Genomic DNA, 23,077 nt, shown 5'->3' on the forward strand with positions numbered 1-23,077 from the left:
AGGGCATGAAAAGACAATAAATCAAAGACTAAAAGAAGTTGATAGGATTAAAGTTGAACAGACAAATTATGTAAGTGCATCAAATGATAAAATGCAAAAAGAAAAGAAAAATGCTTCCATTGTGCCATGGATGGAATAACTGTGTCCCCTCCAAAATATCCATACATTAAAGCCCTATTTCCCAATGTGATGGTCCTTGGATGTGGGGTTTTTGGAGAGCCATTAGGTTCAGATGAGGTCATGGGGTAGGGACTCCACAGTGGAACTGGTGCCCTATAAGCAGAGGAAGAGATTACAGCTTGCTCTCCCTCCTCCTTGTGAGGGCATAATGGGAAGGTCGTCAACTGCAGGTCAGGAACAGGGTCCTCACTCAGGACCAAATCTGCCAGCACCTTGGTTTTGGACTTCCCAGTCTCCAGAACTGAGAAATAAATGTCTGTTGCTTAAACCACCCAGTCAATGGTATTTGTTAGAGCAGCCAGGGCTGATCAATATTCACTGCATACCACCAGCAAAGATTAAAATGCAGAACGTGGAAGTGTTTTCTCAAATCAAAATAACAACAGCAACAAACAATTAAATATAAAATGGAGAAGGGATATGCACTATGGAGAAAGTGGTTCACAGAAATACCCCCACAGTAATGCCAATAAATACATAAAAAAGATGCTTGTCTTCACTAGTTATTAGACAAAAGAATGAATTAAAACCACAGCAAGATGCCATGTCATAACCATCTGTTTGGCAAAGCCAGTTCGATTGTACAAATACTGGTTATAATGTGGCATATGTGAACTCTGATGTATTATTGGTGCAAAGGTACCTTATACAAGCCATTTGGAAGAAATTAGAACAAATACAGTCCTAGAGATATTTTTGCATACTTGAGTAAGTAGACTTATGCAAACATTTATTGTATCACTGCAAAAAATAATGTGACAAACAGCATAAATGCCCATCAGTAAGAGAAAAAATAATTAAATGATGACATATCAAATAAAGGAATACAATGTAGAATATGATGTAAAATGAAAGAACTTGAGGTATATGTATCATTTTAGGCAAATCTCATAAAATATCCATTAGTGATGAAAGCAGAGCATACAAGAATCTGTTAGTAATAGCAATATGCATAAAGTAGTCACTGTTTTATAGTATTTTATATGAATACCAACATATTTATCATAAATGCATGAAAATGATAAACCCAAATTCAGGGTAGTGGTTCTGGAGGACCCAGAAACAATTATTGGTCTTGATTTTATACAAAAACTTGGAACTCAGAAAAGCTTCTGTATTTATGGTTATGGTTTCTTATAAAGGACACAGATTAAGTTCAGCAGAGACCTGGCACGTGAAGAACCCAGGAGAAACCAGGCACAAGCTTCCTGGGGTCCTCTCCCAGTGGGGTCACAGGTGTGTCCTTGATTCTCTCATCAGTGATGTGTGATAACTGTTTGAAGCACTGCCAACCAGGGTAGCTCACTTGATCCTTGATATGTGCCTGAGGTCCGGCAAGAATGACCTCAACTACCCAGATAAAACCAAGTCCTCATCATAGATCACAGTATGTGAACTTTCTCTTCAACTGGTACTACTTGGTTCCAAGCTCAGTCAGGCACTGTTACCAGGTAGCTTATACCAAGAACTCAGAGTTTATGACCCAGGAGCATCCTGAGAGCCAGACCCGAAGACACAGCAGTGCAGGATTTCAGCATCACAGGCCTGCTGAAGTAACCCTGTCCTGCATGGCCCTGCAGGGGTAGGAATGGGGCTGGGAATGCCGTGAGTCCACAAGAGCCTTCAACCTGAAATGCAATCTACTAAACACAGTTTCCCAAGTTGGGGTGTGTGTTTGGTTATCTGGGTATACATTATATAATTTTCTAGTCATTATATGCCTAATCGTATAAAAATACAAAAGAAATTCAATATAATAGGGAAATACTGCTTTATCCAGATTCCGCTTAAAACAATTAAGATAAATTTTATTAGAACATAGAGAATAATAGATATTTTACAAGCAATAAAAAATTAGTTACAAACTGTGTTTGGCCTGGGAAAATAGTATATCCTACCAAACAAAACATTTCATTAACAAAACAAGGTCAGAGCTTTTCGCATCACTCTCTTTATTTTTAATAGGAGGGAAAAATCTCAGCGTTGGCTCAGCAGTTGGTGGCAACCCATGACTAACAATTTCCCACAGTGACACAAATCTGTGTCCGTTTTTGTCCTCCAGTGTGTCCCAACCTTCCCAGTCCTCATCCTCTGGGTAACTACTGCTTTTTCTTCTCTGTCTGCAGTTCTCCTCTTGTCTACGTGATGACTTCACCTCCTCCTCTAAGACTTGCTATGAACACAGCCACCTCTGTGAGGAGTCCCACTGTCCCTTTAGCAGTGCTATGGTTTGGATGTGGTTTGTATCGGGAGCTTGGTCTCTAGTGCTGACAGGTGTTGGGACTTTTAAGAGGTGGAGCCTAGTGGGAGGGCCTTAGGTTATTGGGGGAGCTGCCCTGGGAATCCATTGATTGGGGTACCTCTACTGGGGCGCTGAGCTCTCCTAAGATGGACTTGTTATAAGAGTAAGCCCATCCCCTAAACTGTGATCTGGTAGTGATGTGATCTCCCACTCTTAAGGGGGTTCCTTGTGGGAAGTAGCATTGTGCTGTTTGGACTTTGAACTTCCCAAATTAAGAGCTAAATAACCCTCCCTTCTTCAAAAGTTGCTAGCCTCAAGTATTTAATTGTAGTAATGAAAAATAGACCAAAAAAAAAAAAAAAAAGCAATAAAAATCCACTAGTGTTTACTGAGTACCAGGGAACATGCTAAAAGCACCTCATGAGTGCTAAACACTTGAACCCTCAAGGTATCCAATGAGGTAGGTGTGGTCATCCTCATTTTATCAATGAGGGGACACCATACTAGAGGGGAAGGAAACTTAGACAAAGTCAATTTTTAAATGAGAATGGAGATGGGCTGGCTGTGTAACTGACAAGTCAGCATGTCTAACCAAGCAGCTCTGTCACTACCTGGGACACACCTCCAGTGTCTCTGTTGAGCTTTGCATGTGATTTTGCTGTGGTTATCACACTCTGAAGAGATCTGTGGTTGTCTCCCTCTCCCATCTATGTGTTTCTTGAAGTACTATGGAATACTTACTTTCTAGTGAATTGCCCCGTACAGAGTTGGAATTGAGAATATTTATTTAATGCATTATTCATGAGACTATAGAATATAGATTTCATTGGGATGTATAATTGGCTCTTAAAAGACTTAAGTATTCTGAAAAAATTCAGTATAGAAACAGAGGAGAAAACCATTATTTTGTTTCATTTGTATTTCAATGAGAATACCAAATGATTGAGTAAAGATGCATAAACTACTCTTCTGTGTTTATTTGTATATACTCTTTCAATAGTTTTCATGAAAATTTATTAGTATTTTGATTGAAGTGCATTACAAATCCAGAATTGTATTTTCATTTTATTTTTGTTAACCAAAGGAGTTAATATTTGATCACAATATTTTGATGATTATAAACATCCCTACAACACGTTAAACACCCACATGGATTTATTTGTTTGTTTTACAAATGCACACCTGCGTACACATATATGTATCTTTTATTTTCATTAGAAAATCCATTTTCATGTTCGATAAAAAAGAACCTTTCTGTGAGTCACTTTTAGGAAAAAAAATACTACTTTTGCCTAGTTAGTTCCTCTTCTAAGTTATTGAACTGTATGGTGAGAGGAAGATATATCTTCGATGCTGTCTGAGGGAGACATAGTTCCATTTAACTTATCGCCTTTTAAGGAGGTTGACAAAAAGGGTGCTGGCTTTTGACAAAATAGCCTTCTTCCTATTTCTTAAGCTCACCCTCTACAAAAATTTATTGCTTCAATTTTTTGCTTGTTTTTCTTTCACTTTGAACATTTTACCTGCTTATATTCTTCAATTTGGAGCTTATTTGACTTCCATGGTCAAGGAAATGACCCCTTTTTACATTAAATCTTGGTGGTGGCAGTCTGAGTTAACAAATCCATTTTCAAACAGATCAGGAGGGGCACAGGAATCAAAACCACATGTGGGAGCCAACATCACTGGCTCTTTTTTCTTTGTTCTTCAGATTCAGCACGGAAACAGAAAGTAACAGCCCAAGCCTTGGTACCAGAGTTAGTATCAGAAGGAATTCCTTCTAAGGAATGTGCTCTCCTAGGTCGGGGCCTGTGGCTAGTCCACCCTGCATGAGAACAAGAACTTGCTTTGCATCCTGGCAAACACACAAAAGCCTTCACGGAGGAAATGGATTTCCTCTTCTGTCAGCCCGCCCCAAATGAAAGAAAGAAGGCAAGCTGAAAATTGGTAGAAGAGTTGATTTCACTACATGTTTATGTTAATAGGGTATTTGACTTTTGAATGCTTCATAAACCTTGTTATGCTCTGTGCTATTTGAGGAGTAAAACAGCTGGAACCCTGCCAGAAGCCTTAATTGGAATCAGCTTAGCAGGGGCTGACAAGGTTTCCTAGTGTTTAGTTTCAAACTTATTACAAAATCGCAAAATTATGTGCTCTCTATTTTCTATTCCTCTTTGGTGCATGCCCATAAAGGTAAGACTTAGCTGCATTAGGAAATAAACTCATCTTGCCTTGTCCGCCCCAGGCATTGCCTCCTCTCATTAGCCATAGCCTCACTTCTCACGTAACGGAGGGCGTCGGGAAGATCCTTCCCCCATGCATTTTGATTATTGGCTAAATGATTGCTCAAATGGCCAACCCATGGTCGAATTACTGAGCTGTGTGGTCAATCTGTCACCAATGTGGTGAGCAAGGCCACAGCAATAGGTTTGAAAGTGGCTCTGGGGGCCTCTTAGGTCTCTCCTACTAAAGGGTCACATTTGCTACTGGTCAACGATCACAGCAGCCTCTTGGTTTATTTCAAGCTATGAGAAAAAAGAAACCTTTTCTGCCTTCTGTCAAATTTCAGGGGATTAGTGGTTTCTATTTTGTGCTTTAGTTTTGGGGATTTTCAGCTTCATCTGGCTCTAGTGTTTCAACCTGACTGTTGCGTAGCACACTGTTACCTGAACTTAACAAAACAATTTGGTTGCTTAAAAAAAAATATTGTGTGACTGCTATTTGTCCAGGTGATGGGTGGGATGCTAATGGCACCAACATATGTATAGAATATGGTCCTTATTTTGGTCTGTTTGTGATGAAACAGAAATTCGAATAAATGATTTAGAATTGGTGATAAGTGAATTTTGATTTAATATGGTCAGTGGGTCAACTGGCCAGAGGCAGCTAGCCCAGTTTTCTACAACAATATCTGTGAGGACACGGGAAAGGATGAAAACCATCCCAAAGCTAAGATTCTCACCCACCTGATGCTACATTCCAGAATGGATTTTCTATTATCATATGGTAAATGGATCTGGGTTGAGAAAATCATATATATCTTTTAGGTCAAACTGTACATTCTGCTTTTGCTTCATGGAAATATTATCTCCTGAAATGAAACAAGGGCTTTACTCATTGCTCTGTGTCTGTCCCTGGAACAGTAGAATGACCTAATTGGACATACTTGCCTTTATAATGATTGATGTGGGGATGTTAGACCCATATCTCATTCCTGGGAAAAATTCAAGGACATAATTTGCATTTCATTTGCCTTTCATATTCTGGATTCTTATGGTGGATGCTGGGTCCTTGATTGGAGAACATTTTTTCTCATGTAAGCACTCAATGAATTTCCCTCTTATGACTGCTTTACACCTAACCCACCCCTTTTGATATTCTATTTTCAATTCTATTAGGTTCAGAATACTTTCTAATTTTCCTTTAACTTTCTTCTTTAATCCATAGGTTACTTACAAATGGGATAATTTCAAAATATTTAGGAATTTTTCAGTTATTTTTGTATTATTGATATTTAATTTTATTTTGAACTGAATTCCATTAGTGTCAGACAACATACTTGCTATGAGTTGAATCCTTTTCAATTTTATTGAAAATTGTCTCATCATTCAAAATATGGTTAATGTTGGTAAATATGTTCTCAGCACTTTAAAAGAATGTTCAGCTGTTGGTGATTGGAATAGTCTACCTGTGTCTAGTACTGTTTTAACACTTCTACTTTAGTAGTTTTCTATTCACCTGTTCTATCAATGTTTGAAAGACGACTGCTAAAATCTCTGGGTACTAGTGTCAATCTTTTGTTTCTCTTTGCAGTTCTTTTAGTTTTGCCTCATGTACTTTGAAACTCTGATATGAGAATTTTCAATGTTAATGACTTCTGTACTTTTGGTGATTTGAATTGTTCATTATTTTCAAAAGACCATCTTTAGCTCTGGTATTCCTTTTTCCATGAAATTGACTTTTCTTATCTTCATATAGGCATGATATGTAGAGTTTTTGGATTAGTGTTAGCATTATGTATTTTTCTTGTCATTTTACTCTTAAAATTTGGGGTTTAAAAGAAGGAATCCAGAGAAGTCAAGAAAGTATGCTGATCTTAATGTAAATGAAGACATAGTATACCCACATGTGTTGAACAATTCTAAAGCAGTACTTACAGAGAAATTCAGTGTCTGTAAACAGAAAATCTAAATCATATAAACACATGTAGAAATACCTTTTCTAAGTCATTATGTTTCAAGTGAGTTTCCTATAGTTGAGTCTTGCTTATCCGTCTAATTTGAAGTAAACAAACAAAGAAAAAACCATCTGATTTTGAGAAAATGATGGAATACCACAAAAGTCACCCATTTGGTTTGGATACTTGTGTTCTCCTTCTGATACTAGAGTTTGGTGACAATGGCTTCTCTCTCGCCCCTGCCAAGTGGGGTCACACCATTATCAACACTTGTTTCTGTGCAGGCGAACCTGGCTAACCGAGCGAAACCGTGGCTGCCACCGAGTCCCGGCCATGACCCTCCCCTGGGCACCGCCTCTCCTTCAGACTCAGCCTCTATTTCCCTAAAAGGAATTTATTACATATTCATTAGGTCTCCTTCTCTCTTTCCCACTCACAAACCTCATTATCAGAATTTTCCTCTCTTTCTCTTACATCACCAGTTTCATTGTTCTATATTGAAAAATTCAGATCAACATAAATTCATGTTATTGCTTTCCCATCTTAAAGAGAAAAAAAAAAGTTATTTTCTTTCTTTGCAACAAAATTTTCCACAAGGATGCTGCTTACAATCTTCCTCTGAATCCATTCGGTTGTCTCTTGACCACCCTCTGCTCAGGCTTTTGCTCCACCAAGCTGTAACAAACTGCTCTTGCCAGGCAGCTAATGGTTTCCACCCTGCTAGAGCTAATGGACTGGTTTTGACTTTCATCTTACCTGGTGCATCAGCAGCATTTCGTACTAAAATTCCTTCCTTCCTGATATGTGTCCTTCATTTGGCTTTGTGGACACTGCTGCCTTGATTTTCTTCCTACTTTACCCTCACTGCTTATTATTCTTCTTTTCTGACTTCTATGACATTTACTTGACCTTAATATTAGCCCTGGGATCCTCAGTCCTCCTTTCTTCCCTTATTCTCCTTCATCTCGTCTTATGACTCAAGATACCATCCATGTGTCTCCAAAGTTTATTCCCCAGCTGAATGTCTCAGTGGGCTCCAGTTTCGTAGACGTTGTAGGTCTGGGGGAAGGAATGAAGTGGAGCCCCTGTGCTTCACATAATTACTCAAAGATCCAAGCTGCTGAGCCGATGGGAGCTTTTTCCATCTGTAAATGGGAAAGCTAGAGGGTCATGCACTGCATCTGATGCATCAGCCTGGAAGTGACACAGAACTAAGCTATCATGTGGTCCCACAGAGCTACAAGGAGGCTGAGAAATGTGGGCGGCTCCATGGACATTCACTGAGCTCTTGATATATTGCCACATCGAAGCCAAGTAATGCTATGTTTATAAGAAAGATACTATGTCTGTAAATCAGGTTCCATATTTATAGGCATCATTCTTGGGCAATAAAACTGTATTTGATTCGATTTATACTTTTATCCTTCATTTTCTGTACTTCATAATAAGCATATACTGCCTGTACAATATGAAAAATCTTGATTTTAATTCTATAATGGAGAGCAGACGTCACTGGGGCCAGAGGACGGTAGTTCTCTGTGTAACAGTGAGGATTAAGAAGAGGAACCAGGGAGAGAGGAACAGGGAACCAAAAGAGAACAATGAAGAGAGGGCCTGGAGGAAATTTTCCAGAGAGGGAAAATGTGAAAGCCCTGGGTGAAGAAAATTTTAAGAAAAAAGTCCTAATTTTCAGGAGATTCCTTAAGCTCTATAAGAGAAGGTAGAATAAAAAAATCTGGGAGGCAGATTTGGGGCTTCAACCAGGTATGGGCTGACCCCTGGGAGAGGTCTGCAATGAAAAATGTGAAGAAAGTGGCTTATAGGGTGAAGAGGCAGAGATAAAACAGAAATGGTGGTTATAAAAAGGGCTGCAGAGACGAGCCAAGAATGTATTGTGTGTAAGATAAAATGTGCTGAGCTGTGAGCCTGCCCCGTGGAGGAAGCCAGGAATGGATACACTCTCAGCATTGTTAAGAAACAAATACATGTATCGTGCATGTTACTATCCTTAAGAGATCTATTGGGCAATTCCATAAAGCACAATATATTTAAGAGTAAAACTGTGTAAGCAGTTTGGAAAGCAGATTGGTCTTAGGATGGTGATATTTGTATATGCAGAGGGAGATGTAAATGCTATTTGAATTTATAATGCCAGCTTTGGAGTTGATTCTTTTCTTGTTGGTAGGAAAAATGGTTCTCCCAGTTGTATACAAGGTGAGCTGTTGGTTACAGATGTTGACAGTCTGAAGTTGAGGTGAAGACACTGTGTTGATATAAAGAAGGTAGATCCAGTTGTCCACCTCAGGACAAAGTTTATTTGATTGACAATAGTGGATTCGTGAATAAGTGTATTAATATTTCTTGAGTTTATGAACTTCGCATATTCTTTAATTATATAATATACCGTAAGCAATTGCTAAGGGGGCTACGGCATGATCATGAAATACAGCCTTTGTGTGAGGCAATTAGGAGACATTTGGTCACTGTTTCCAGAAGAATTTCAAAAGATAATGGGATGGAAGATGCTTAAATGTGCTGGCTGAGGTCTAAATAGGAAGAAAAGATGCAGAAACAGCTGGTATACCTTTTTCAAGGTGCTTGACTTCAACAGGAATATGGGAGATCTGTCCATTAGTGGGATGTGCAAATGTGTATTTATGCATACACACATGTGAGATTAAAAGACTTCTACATCAGATAAATATTTCTTACTTTCTTTTAAACTATTCTTTCAAAATTGAACAGTTCTTATTGACTCTTTTGGTAAGATGCAGAATTTCCTTAAATCAATGAAAACTCACATAAGGCTACAGATGTCTTGAAAATCAGGTTAGACCAAAACAGCTGATAGGGCTATCATCTGGTCCTCTTCAGAATTACATTCCTTAGTGTTTCATGAAGCTATCCATAAGAGTCGGGGGAACCAGGGAGAGGCCTGCTACTCAGAGGACGTTCTTCTCCTGCTGGATCTGCAGTCCGTACTCTTGCCGAAGGCAGTTCACTAACACTCAGTTGCTGTAACATGCATCTTGAGGCTTTCGCCTCCATGCAAGTGCCTCCTAGGGACTCACTTCCAAGACCACAGACATCTTGGAGAGCTCCTGGTGAATACTTCAGTCCCCTCTCATTGCACTTCCTGTGCTTTTTAGCTCCCCTCGTAGATATCTGAATTTCCAATAAGGGAATGTTTACTTGCCATATGTGGCTTAGATGATTGGATCTGGGTAAACTCCCTGTTAATCATACACTCCTCATCTCCCCCTGTACTGAGTCTCCTAGTTTCATATTTTCCAGGATGTTCTAAGATCAGATGATAAGCTGACTGAGCATGATGCATGCCTGTCTAGTAATAAAGTACAGCATCTACTGATTTCAGTCACCGTGCTTACAGTCGTTACAGCCAGACTACAGATGAACGATTAAGCCACATCAACAGGACCAGGAAAAGCCCTTCGGCAAACACACGGAGTTAGTCCATTGTTAAGCACTGATAGTAAAGGCTGAGAAACCTCCACACTCTTCTGACTGGGAACAAAGAAATGATAGAAAGGGGTTACTTATTTTCTTCTTTCTCTGAAAACTATTTTGTTGCTTTTGCCCTTTTAAAGAGCACAAGCGAAAGACTTCCTTACTAAGACCTTTGCCTGACATTGCCATTAAAGAAATGGATTATAAAAGAGCAGAACACGCCAGCCCTGGAGGTTCCGTAAAAACGCTGGTGATGGGGAACAGGAATTGGAAAGCAAAGGCTGTACGGGCTGAATTTATCTTCTCTGGTGCGAAGGTTTTTTTGCTTCTCTCCCCCTCAAGCCCACGGGTGGAAGCAATGAAATTCACTGACATAACTGGGCCAGTTGCTTTTTATTTCAAGTATGCTGCGAGGAATACTTGAAAGCAATCATCTGTGCTCAGTAATTGGCTGATAAAGCTCAATATCCTCAGCAATTACAGTCACTGTTCATTCAGGAAATCCTCCATACATCATTTGAAAGGAGGGCGAAATTGTAAATTATTATAATACCAACCTGTGCAATGCTAGTAGAACATGCTGTTATAGTGTTAGGAACAAAGATCAGGTACCACATGGAAATTCTAGCCAGAGAAAACACAGGCCCTTGCAGTTCCAAGGGGGACCGAAAAGGAGAAGGGCTCACTGAGGAGATACAGTCATGATGTCCCTGAATTGTCCCCAAAGCAAATTTTGAGCTCAGAAAAAGTCAGCCAAGAAAGATCACAAGAGCCACAGTGAGATTTACGAGAAGAAGCACCCAGCTACCTACCTACCTGAGATTAAGACAGCCAGAAGACATACATCTTGTCCCAAATATGCCCATCTTTCACAGGGCTGGGGACAAAGAGGATTGCTAGTGACTGACACACAAACAAACCAATCTTAAAATATCAGGTTCCTTTTAAGAAAGAGCAACTTCAAGTGTTTAATGCACAGGACTAAGAAGCACTTCATTTCATACAGAGATTTAGAGCTAGGTAGCATCTGGTTAAATTCTCAATTTTTAAGTCAAAAATCACAGGTATGAGAAGCAAAGTGATTTGTCCATGGGCATGCCACCAGCAGGTGGCAGAGCTGAAATGAAAACTCAGGTCTCTTGACCTCAAAATTCAGTTATTTTTTCAATATGACGTGGAGACCTTCTTCCCACTGCTGCCCCTATGTATCAGTCCACGTCGTCATTCAGTAAATAGTTGGTCACTGGTGTTGAGGTCACCAGGTTCGGTAGATCAACACTTTAGTGGGCTCTTCACCTACCACATTTCTCGGGCCCTCTGATCAGTGGGCTACTATTGCTGATCCTTACATGCTGAGATGTGGTTACTATTATTTTTTGTCTTTTGTGTACTCCACCTTGGATAAGCACTCCTTCTGTGCTACTCAGGGAGATATGTCACTGATGGAATTGCTGGTAATTCCATACCACAGCACTTGGCCTACAGAAGGCAGAATAGAGAGTTTTGTAGAAATGCTTATGTTCCTTCACTAATATGTTTCTCAATGCACTAATGGAAGAAGTGTCCTCAGGGTCTGCTAGGAAAGTGTGTGTGTGTGTGTGTGTGTGTGTGTGTGTGTGTGTGTATGATTTCGTTTGGTATGTCCACTTCTACATTCCTATCTCCTTAAACCCCTAGATCCCTCCTCTATCTGTATTATTCCAGGAATGATCTGGCATCTCAGCCTCATTAATTTTAACTCACTGATAAGTCCAGGTTTTAGTCAACCAGCCAAGAGAACTGTCACAAGCAGACACATCGATCAACACATTAAACTCAGAAGCTCTTATAAATGTGCACATACCAGTAAATTTGATCAATAAATATTCTGTCTTCCAAAGTCTAATTCTCTTAGAATTTATTTCCACACATATTTTGTGGGTTCACATCAACCCTAATTAACAAAATAAGCTAATATAAATTAAGAAAATCTTGTAGTTCTTTTACTGGATGAGTTATTTATTCCTAGATAAGTCCTTGAACTTCTCACCCTGAAGCACACTGATATCTAATCCTCATTATAGGTTCAAAGGAAAACGGCATGAATGGGGTAACTCTTGAGAAGAATAAGTATCCACTTGTAAGAAAACTTCCCTGAGGTCGTTACTGCAGCATCTCTGAGTGAGAAGAAGACAAAGTCTGGAAGACATTAGGAGGGCAGGCTGCTTCCATTGGCAAGGGAAGTCCAAAGGTTCTGTATTACCAGCTTTCTCTGAGTCTACCCAAGTATCTCCTTCTCAGATCTCAGGGTTAAAGGTCATGGTGAGGATCAAATAAGTATTTTTATTTAAGTATATATCTCTATCAGATTAAGCTTTTTAAGTGCAGGGATTAGATATAATTCAATTATGAATCAGTGCCCAGCAGATAGAAGGCACTAAATAATTGCTGACTGAATAATGAAATCAAGGAGGTCTACTTGACTTCTAAGTACTTTGGCAAATATCCAGTGGTTATTATTCTGGAAATGTCTTATTTTATACAGTCTGTCAGAGCTCTCAGTAATAGCTCTTCTCCCTGTCTCTCTTATGCAGGTCACTGGTCTGTGGTGTGGTGATACAGAGATATTTATAGTCTACTTTAAACGTGACTGGAGGAACTAACTCTCAGAATGAGTTCAGTTTGGGGGGAAAGGCTATGCCCAGATGGGAAGACATTATTGACTAAGATTTTCTAATTGGAGTGTGAGGACAGCCTGCAGACTGTAAAAGTGTGAGCTTTGCTCTCTTGCACTCATGCAAGGCTTGTACCAGTGCACTAGGTCCATATTAGCTTGAATGGATGTTGGCTGTGTTTGGATTCCTGAAGAAGCTCAAGTGTCTCCTTTTCATCATCTCATTAGGATCTCCATTAAGGGTCCATATCGTGTACTGTGGGAATTTAATTTTGAAGTGTATCTCTAAACTCTGAGTGAAATATCTGTGAAGAAACATGAGAATCCATTGCCCCAGGTGGTCCATGTGAAGTCTCAAGTGTCAGGGAATTCTGTAGTCTGTCAAATAGAGGTGAGTTTAGTCACTGAGGTACGAGACATTGTGGAGGAATGAAATTCTTAACCAAGAGCTAAGAGGTGTCTCAGAAGGAAATAACTCACATCAAGATGTAAGGGATAAAGTAGGAACAAGAGAAGGAACGAGACAGATGCAGTGGCACATTCCTATAATCCCAGCTGCTTAGGAGGCTGGGGCAGGAGTATCATGAGTTTGAGGTCAGCCTGGGCAATTTAGCAAGACTTCGTCAAAAAACCAAAACAAACAGACAATAACAATAACAACAAAGAGACAATAACAAGTTCCAAACCTGGACACCATTCCCAACCTGAGTCTCTTGTTTATTTGCCAGTATGAAACTGGGACTATAAAATGTTTTCATGGTGTAGTCTGAATATGTTTCCCTAAATTTGTGTGTTGGAGAATTAATCGCCAGTTTCAGCAGTTGGGAGATAGCCTTGATGGGAGGTGTTTAGTTCCATGGATTAATGCCTGGGTCAAGGACTGAATGATGGAGCTTTTTGTCTTTCCGCTTTTGCCCTGTGAGGAACAAAATTTCTCTTCTTCAGAAGACACAGCATTCATGGTGCCATCTTGGAGGCAGAGCCTGCTTGCTCATTAGATGCCCAGGTCTTGAACTTCCCAACCTCCATAACCATGAGAAAAAAAATTCTGTTCTTTATAAATTGCCTAGTCTCAGGTATTCTGTTATAGCAGCACAAAAGGAAAAAGACATTCACCTTTCACATCTTCCTTGTAGTACTAGAAATAAGTCTTTAGATCATTTTCTGGATGTCTTAGGGAAGTTTCTGGGAAATATCTATTTCTCCCTAAATAAATGGAGAAAGCTCTGAACTTTGACTCTCCTGCCATCTTCCTTTACCAATCATCTTCTCCATTTCCTGACTTCAGATATTGTCATAATGCTTGGAAATGCAGCATCTACTGTTAGATCATGAGGTAAAAAGTTCAAGGAATAAAGTAAATACTAAAGATTATAGAACTGGAGGGTGTGAAGAAGGTATTATTCACTTCACTAACAATAGTTTCATTTGGTAATTATTTATTTATTATACCTAGATGGTCTCTCTCTCTCTTTCTCTTTCGTTCTACCAAAAAAAAAAAAAAAAAAAAAAAAATCAGTGAATACGATGCTACATACTCTACTTATAAGATTTTAGCAAAATACTCAATTACTCTGGACTTCAGTCTTGCTGTGAACTATCATCATAAGAAAATTACATGTATTAGACATTAATATGTGGTTTTGGAACATGAGTTTTGTTTTAAATGATAGAATGATCGTATTTAGGAAGAGGGCTTTCAGGAGACATTAATTAGGATACCTGTTCTTTGCAGCCTCATTCTGTAACTTTTAGTAAATCATTTAATTTCTCTGACCTCTATTTCTTCATGGCAAAATTGGAGAGAGTAATGCTTTTCCTATATGCATTATGGGATTTGGTAATGTTTGAAAATATATGGTGATATGTAAATGTACAGTATCAGTATATCATTACCTGAGACGAGATCTCTCCACTTATGTCTAATATTGAGTTCAAGTGCAGAAAACTTAAGTAATAGTCACTTATCCAATTGGAAGAAATTCTTGTTTTTTAGAAATTTATTTTTATTTTTATATTTTAAAATACCTATTTCCAAGCAGATGAAGGGGGTAAGTGTATTTAAAACATCAAGTTATTTCATTACTTTATTTTAAAACTTTATCATATATTATGAATGTGATAATGATTCTATGTATTGTTTTTAAGTCTACATAGTGATAGAGTGGAATAATACACTTCAGAAAGATTTGAGAAAACATATGAATACACAAACCTAAGGAGACACTTAACAGAATAAAACATAAGAGCAACTTGAAAAAACAAATTAGACTTATTTTTCCTGAATAAACCTCACATATGCTATATTTTAATAACTACATTAACAAACCACTTACACTCGCATTTCATGAGGGAACATTAATAGTTCTATTTTTCTGAGGCTAAAACAAGGTGTGTGTGCGTATTTATGTGTATGTATGCATATATATTATAGATGAACAATAGTATTTATATTAGAACACATGCAGATACACACACACACACACGTGTGCCTGTATGCACGTGAATTCTGATCTTTATGAGTAGAGTTCTGCTCTTGAAGCTGGAGGAGGAATCCCAAGGTCCATTATGTGGTTGGATTTGCGAATGTTTGGTTGGCTTAGAACTAGAGGCAACCTTCCCAAGCGGCCTTGGCCCGCCGTGGGGGCAGCGGCAGGAGCAGCACATCCTGGACCGCCTCTCCACACACAGGGGCCCCTGGCACTTCACAGCGTTGCCTGTCGGTGGCTCTGGCGTGCAGGACCGTGTTCTGTAGGAAACTCAGCCCTTCTCACTCTCTCGTCTTCTCCACGCACTGTCTTTTCCAGAGCAAGTTGTCCTTCCAGATTTAGCTGCCCTTTCTTCTCTGAAGCTGACAGCCCTTGCTCTGACCACCGCTGTTATTTTTAAACCTTGCGACACTCGGTCTTGACCGAGGACTTGACCATGAGGTCTTGACTACGAGGACAATTACTGGATGCTGCTGCCTGTCTGCATTCTTATCAGGCTGTTTCTAGGGAAGCCTCTGCCTTTCTTATTATCTTCCTTATACTCAGGAGGCTTTGTCATTGTTGGGAGAGAGAAGTTATATGAGATAGGAAAACAGTCTTTCCAAAATCTAGTCGAATTCAATCCCTAAAATATGATTATTACTGTTATTACAAGGCCTGCCAGAAATGGGCTTAAAATATAATTAAAATTCAGACATTTAATTTGATACTACTTAGCTCATGGGACTAGACTGTTGCCTTCCTACTGGAGGGAAAAAAAGAGAGAGAGAGATGGAAAAATGTGTCTTGTCACGTGATTTGGGTCATTAGGTCAAGGCAAGGTCATTTACTTGTCTTAAACCACCACTTAGGTTTTGATGATTCTAAGGAGCTGCTTGGTTTTCTGTTCCAATTCAATTCCAGCTCCAAATAGACCAATTCAGAGCTTAAACACAGGTACAGTTAGCATCCATCAAGCATTCTTTAAACTTGCACAGAAATCATCCTTTCTTAAGTCTTGACCTTTGAGCTTTTGAGCAAAGCAGATGGGAGGGTCAAGTGGTGCTCAAACCATACCCAGCAACGTGCCGCCCACTCCGGTCCTGCGCTGTTTTGACTGGGACGTGTCCCTTTGAAACCCATCCTCACCTCTCTCGCCTTTATTTATCATACTCATCCACTTTGGTCACAAGATCTCTTTCCTGAAAATAGGAGAACCTGATGAACGAGGAGAAGCATTGCCGATTAACGCTCAAGTGAGTCTGTAGATGGCTGTGTTTAGAGTCCCTTATCCTCGCTGCAGGTGGGGCAGTGTCCTCTGTGACTCCTACACAGGCTGGAGGGAATTGCCCATGAAAAGCCCATAAGTGCTAAACGGCGAATAAACCTTACGGTGTGTTAAGTGATGTAACATCTATTAGAAAAAGGCGAGCTGGTTAATGCATGTATTAGGCTGCAGATTTCCCTGAATCACAGCTCTTACTGGACTACCCGTTTGATGCTCATGCCAGGGAATAATTCCGTCTCAGTCTATGCACCTGTAAGCAGAGCAAATTACTTATTTGTGGCACTTAGGAAGTGATGTAAAATATTCTGCTCATTCTCTAAAATGTCTTTGTTGTCATCTTCAAAACAATTTTAAATAGGACTGATAAAATTCTATTTATTAATAGAACTGAGACATATACCTGGAAAAAAGCCAACTTTGATGTGCAGTATTAATTTTTACAACTGAAGGCAGTTTGTATAAGAAGCAACAACGAGGCCACATATTAGTGATTATTGCAGCTAATTTTGTGGTTTATGGAGCTTAGTTTTAATTTTTATATCCTGTCCAATGAAGCTCATCAGACATTCCTATAAGTTACTTTGCATGAGACTTATTACAAGATAGACAGACTTTCCTTGGAATGAACTATTTGTATCCAAAAAGAAAATGATAAGCAAGATTTTCAAACTTGAATACAAAATAATCTTTCTTTTTCCTTCAGTGGTCATAGGAGGTAAATTTTCATAATGCACATGCAACTTAATTTCCCACCTCAGTGCTACTGTAATGGAATTGTTCTATTCCCATTTGGGAGCATGGGTCACTTTTCCATGTCCAGGTGTAAAAGAACATAACATGATTAAGACCACTTTCTTTCTTTCTTTCTTTTTTTTTTGGTCTTTTTATATAGTATATATTTTATTAGTTTGTACTAATACAGTCTCATATTACAAAGGCAATTTAGTGGAAGAATCTTCCTTTTGATATTTGAATCTTCTGAACACAAACAAAACTATACATTAAAAAATAAAACAAAACAAAATACCCTCACTTGGATATCAGAAGAAAAGACAAGTTAAACAAAAATTTTTCCTTTTTTCACAGGTGGACATTGAAGTGGACCTAATTCAGTTTTCTTTTTAAAAGGTTCCAAAGACAAAAAGCAGCTTAAAACCTAACTACAATGAATTAAAAAAAAAAAAATCACTAAACTACTAGTCTCCGGCCCCATGTTCTGTTTCCTGCTGCTTTGATGCAGCCTCTTCTCCGTCTGTTTCTTCTCTTGCTCTTTTCACTGTTCCTGCTGCACCATTTTCATCACGGTCTTCATCACTATCAAATTTCGTTTTCTTGCCCTGAAACTGTACTTTTCCTTTAGACCCAGGCTGGGCAGGTTTATTACCCTTTTTTCCTTTAAACCTGCGACCTTTTGACTTCCATTTGTTTGGGGATTCTTGTTGGTCTTGTATGATTTTTTTCAAAGCAGCTTTTTCCATGTCTCCTTCTAGTACTTTCCAAGTCACTTCTTTGTTCCTTAATTGTAGGTTACCATTGTTTGCATCTTTGGCTTTATCCAGTGCTTCCTTGGCTTTTTCTTTAAAGAGAATAATTCCCTCTTTTGCTCCTCTGACAAAGTCTATCCATTTTATTTCACCATGATTTGAAAAAAGGATGTGCAGATCTTCTCTACAGGTCTGATCATCTAAGTCATCTGAAAATTTCAGCAAACATCCAATCTTTTCTTCTAGAGATTTCATTTCAGCATCTTCTGCTAACTTTTGTTTTTCTTCTTGCTCTTGCTTAGCTCTTAACTTAGCTTTCACTTTATTTTGCTTTCTTTCTTCATTTTTCTTTGCAAAGTAATCTTCCTTAAAAAGTATTAGCAGATCTGTGTCTTTGTACTTTTGGCCAGGGGTCTCTACAAACTTCTTAGCAGAGTCAATGCTATCAAACACAGCAAATATTGATCCCTTAAATGCTTTGTGCAATGTCCTTCTCATCTGAATATTCAGTACCTGACCTTTATCTTCTAGCCATTCTTTTATGTCATCAAGGGTTACATCAGTTGGGAAGCCTTTAATATAAACAGATCTGTTTTTTACATCATTTTTATACTCATCAGTCACTTCTGGGAGGGGTTTGCTTGGAGATCTTCTGATTTTAGTTTTGTCTTCACTAATTTCCATAAGTTCTGCCTTAGATTTGCTCAGTGCTTCCACAATTACATTAAAGTCTGTTGTTAGGCGGTTTGACCTGTTGAATTTTATCATTATTTCCAAAGGTACCCAGCCTTCATCCAACTTGATCTGTTCCTTTAAAAATTTGTCTCGTGGTAAATTGAAGTCTCCAAAATAATACTCGATTTGATGACAGATTTTGGCCTCCAGAGCAGCCATTTTTTCATTATCACCATTTTCAGCCATTGTGGCTATCTTTAAGATCCGGGCCCTGCAAGCGCGCCACAAGCTCACTAACAACGACCAGATGTCTCCACTTCGCAGCGCCGCCGGCTGGCCTAACGCACTCTAAGACCACTTTCCTTTGAGGGGATTATCTTTTTACTAAAATGTGCTAACATTTCTAATGTAAGCTTCTTTAAGAGCTTTGGATATTAACAGCTGAGTTTAAAACCAATTTCTCATAAAGGAAATTGTTCCAGAGTTGATGTAATTTCCTCAGAGAATGGAAGAACATCTTAAACAAGACCTCTAGAAAACAAACATAACATTTCTTTTTGTTTGATGAACAGATCTTGGGTTAAGCATCATATTTCCATCAGCCAAAAAGACCCTTTAGGTGAGGGGAGTCTCTCTCCCTTGACTTCTTGAAACCTGTTCAGAAATGACATGAACAAAAAATCAAAAAAGAATCTCATGTTCCATGAACCTTGGAAACACCTGTCACCCCAATTCACAGTATGTGGAGAGAAGGTAGATGATGAAACAGCAATTGACTCAGTGGGAGGTAGGAAGGTCACCCTCAAATGTCTATAGAGATAGGACCTGGTGGGCAGCAGTCCTCAAAAAATAGCTTCAGGTAGAACAAACACACAAACAAGCAGAACCAAAGCAAAATACTGCAGACCAAGTCAAAAGTTAAAGGACAAACTGGAAAATACTATTTGCAATTTATATCACAAAGAATTTATATCCCGAATATGTAAAGAGTGGTAGATACTTGCTTAGCATGCGTTAGACCCTGGGTTTGATCCCCAAAAGAAAGATTTCTCACTATCCAATTTTACAAAAAGTGTCTAAACAGATCAATCACAGAAAGAGAAATTAAAATAGTACTTAAAATAGGAAAAGAAGGTCAACTACATTCATAATAGAGATACAAGTTAAGATTAAAATGATATTGTGTATTTTTCATCTAGACAGGTTGGAAAGAGAAATTGAAACTCAGTGAAACTCAATGTGGTGAACTCATTGGAAGATAGGTCCACTGTTATAAGCGTGATTGGCATGGATTTGGTACAATCTCTACAGAGGGAATATTATATCACAATCACATATGAAGATACCTTGGAGCCCAGTACTCATGTATCTTACAGATAGTATATTAGTGCAAGGTTTGGAATCATTAAAAAGACAAAGTTAGCATACAACTTTAATTTAGGGAAAACCTAGCCATAAAAGAAGAATATGTACTGATATGGAAAAACCTTCAAGATAGACTATTAAGTGAAAAATCCAAGATGCAAATACATGTGCAGTGTACTTCCTTCTGGATTGGAAAAGGGGAAAAAGGATAAAAGTGTACTTGTACAATATATAATAAGATATTAATAAGGTATTCTGGGGAGTAGATGTAGACTTTCTCTTATTGTTTGCAGATGTCTTTGTATTCTGGGAATTTAAATATATAAGTGCTTTTGTGATATAATAAGATATATTTGAAAATTTATTGTTTCTTTTTCTTGGAATTTAACAATTTCCTGGATTTGCAGGCCTGATCTTTTGGAATTTTTAAAAATGTGTTGATACAAATACAGACTCTTCATTTTGAGGAGAGGCAAAGGAGTGGGTTGGAGCAGTGGGTGCATGGTGTGGCTGTGAGCGCCGGTATTTCCTGGTGCTGCTCAGATTATGCCTCCTGGTACAAATCAGTATAACTTCTATTTAAACAACAACCAAGAAATCTCCTTTTTATCAGCTTTGTTCTTTATGATATGATTTTAGAAGATAATGGGGCATCATGTTGACTCCCAAAATATAAAATCATGTGCATAATATCAAATATGCTCTTCCAAGTGCACACAACTCTTCCCCCTGGAGACCTAAAATGTTTTGTCCTCCCTTCCTGGTCTCCTTTAGCTTGAGAATAAATGAGTCATTGGCACAAAAATACCACCCCCCCCCCCCAAATTCACCAAAATCTTGAACTTGTTCAGTGTGAACTTTAGGAGACTCTGGGACCGAGCATGAGAAGTAGGATTTTTCCATTTCTAGATTTGCGTAGTGTCTTCACTCCAGCATGGACACCACGATTGCTCTGGCAAGTCAGTCAGCAACGGATGGCTTTGAGAGCACAAGGACTGAACACTCTCGTGACGCGCAATGGTGTTCTGAGAGGTGGCTTCGCCCACGGTGGGGACGATGGGGCAAGGACTTGGCATGCAGAGATTCCGCATGGTGGAGTCAGAGCAGAGCATGGCAGGTGGAAACCCAAACGATGCTTGTGCCCAGAGCAGTATCGATGCTTCGTAAGTATGTGAGGGTTACCCTCGTGACCACCAGGGTTTAGGACAGAGGCAGATTTCCAAGCTCAGGTGACCCTGCATGAGCATATAAAGATAGGAGAGAAGGTGTCAGTTAATGCAATCTCTTCATTTATCATTTGTATGTTTATATTGGCAATATCTGGGAAGAGGTTGTGTGTACAAAGAAGGAAAAAGTAAAAACAACCTGAATGGCTTATGCTAGAGAAGGGCTTAAATATATTATGTATCCATGATACAATTTATAAAGCCACAGAGTCATGTTCTGCAGGGAATCCTTTATTATGCAGAATAGTCTTAATATATGCCTATGTCATTTATGGCTCCCTGGTTGCAACAACCAAAAAACAGTAGAAGAGACATTCTGATAAAATTAAGCACAAAAGGGAATTTATTGATGAAATATGGAGAAACTTATATAATTTAAGGAAAACTCCAGGGGAAGTGGAGCCCTCAGAGGAGGAACCAATGGACAGCTTTTTAGTCTGGTGCTGTTGAAATGAGTCACTTCCAATCAATATACATCCTTATGGAGGGCAGGAATTTGCATTCAAGGACAAAGTCTTCTTTGCTTAAATTGCATCCTAAGCAAACTCTCAGCTGGAGGAGAGCAGCATTCTCTAAAGCTGCATAGAGAGGAAGGGTACATGATTGCAGTGCACTTGGGATATTGGTCATAAAAAAGGAAGTGTGTGTGTGTGTGTGTGTGTGAAAGAGAGAGGAGAGAGAGAGAGAGCGAGAGAGAGAGAGAGAGAGGGAGCGCCTTGTCAAAAGCCCACTGCCACTGTAGACTAGTTATGTAGTTATGTGACTTTGAACAATGCATTAAAGTTTTCCAGAAAAATAGAACCAATAGAATATGTGAAATCAAATCTATCTATCATCTATCTATCTATCTATCTATCTATCTATCTATCTATCTATCTATCTATCATCTATCTATATCTATTCTTTCTATCTATCATATATCTATCTATCATCTATCTATCATTTATTCTATCTATCTATCATCTATTCTATCATCTATTCTATCTATCATATATCTATCTATCTATCATCTATCTATCTATCTATCATTTATTCTATCATCTATTCTATCTATCTATCATCTATTCTATCTATCTATCATATATCTATCTATCATCTATCTATCTATCTATCTATCTATCATTTATTCTATCTATCTATCTATCATCTATCTATTCTTTCTATCTATCTATATGTCTATCTATCATCTATCTATCTATCATCTATTCTTTCTATCTATCTATCATCTATCTATTCTATCTATCTATCCATCTATCATCTATCTATCTATCAATCATATATCTTAAGGACGTGGCTCATACAACGTGGGGGTTGCCAAGTCCAGGATCCACAGGGTGCGCAGGAGCCTGGATACCAATGGAAGATCCAATGATACAGTTCAAGTCTGAAGCTCATGTGCTGGAGGATTCCTTTTGTCTTCTGGGAGGTCATTTTTTTCTGTTCAGGTCTTCAACAGATTACATGAGGCCCACTCATTACAGATAGTGATATAATTTAGTCAAATTCTACCAATTTAAATGTTAACTTCATCCAAATACACTTTCAGAAAAACACCCAAGTAATGTTTATATCAAAGCTCAGTCAAGTTGACACATAAAATTAGCCATTCCAGGAAAGTTCCTTAACCACCCCCCACCTGGTGTCTCCCTTTTCTCCCTTATAAATTATAATTACGAATTTCTTAGGTTTATTAAAGTTGTTAAATATAGGCATTAAGAACAATGACTATCCATAGGAATAAGTCAATAAATGTTTGGAGTTTTCATGAACTATTTTGGTAATAATGATACGTATCTTTTATAATTAGAAAAAAAGAAATGTTTTGGTGTCTACATTGGGACTGTCTGCAGG

The 23,077-nt window shown here is 38.6% G+C and overlaps 1 protein-coding gene and 1 long non-coding RNA gene across 4 annotated transcripts in view; one reads left to right on the forward strand and one right to left on the reverse strand.

Moving 5' to 3' along the window:
* The first annotated feature begins 1,603 nt into the window (after positions 1-1,603).
* LOC306643055 overlaps positions 1,604-23,077 on the forward strand; it is a 50,033-nt gene continuing 28,559 nt past the window's right edge. For all 3 annotated transcript variants that reach the window (XR_013758809.1, XR_013758810.1, XR_013758811.1), the window contains exons 1-2: positions 1,604-1,733; positions 12,131-12,205. This is a non-coding gene — a long non-coding RNA (uncharacterized lncRNA). The remainder of the gene's footprint in view (positions 1,734-12,130; positions 12,206-23,077) is intronic.
* On the reverse strand, positions 17,664-18,983 carry LOC306642910 (lupus La protein homolog). The gene has a single exon (XM_079108712.1). It carries the CDS (start codon positions 18,879-18,881, stop codon positions 17,673-17,675), a length of 1,209 nt encoding a protein of 402 aa, XP_078964838.1. The 5' UTR covers positions 18,882-18,983; the 3' UTR covers positions 17,664-17,672.

The sequence above is a fragment of the Sciurus vulgaris genome (genome assembly GCF_902686455.1).
Source record: "Sciurus vulgaris genome assembly, chromosome: 13".
In the NCBI taxonomy this organism is placed as follows: domain Eukaryota; kingdom Metazoa; phylum Chordata; class Mammalia; order Rodentia; family Sciuridae; genus Sciurus; species Sciurus vulgaris.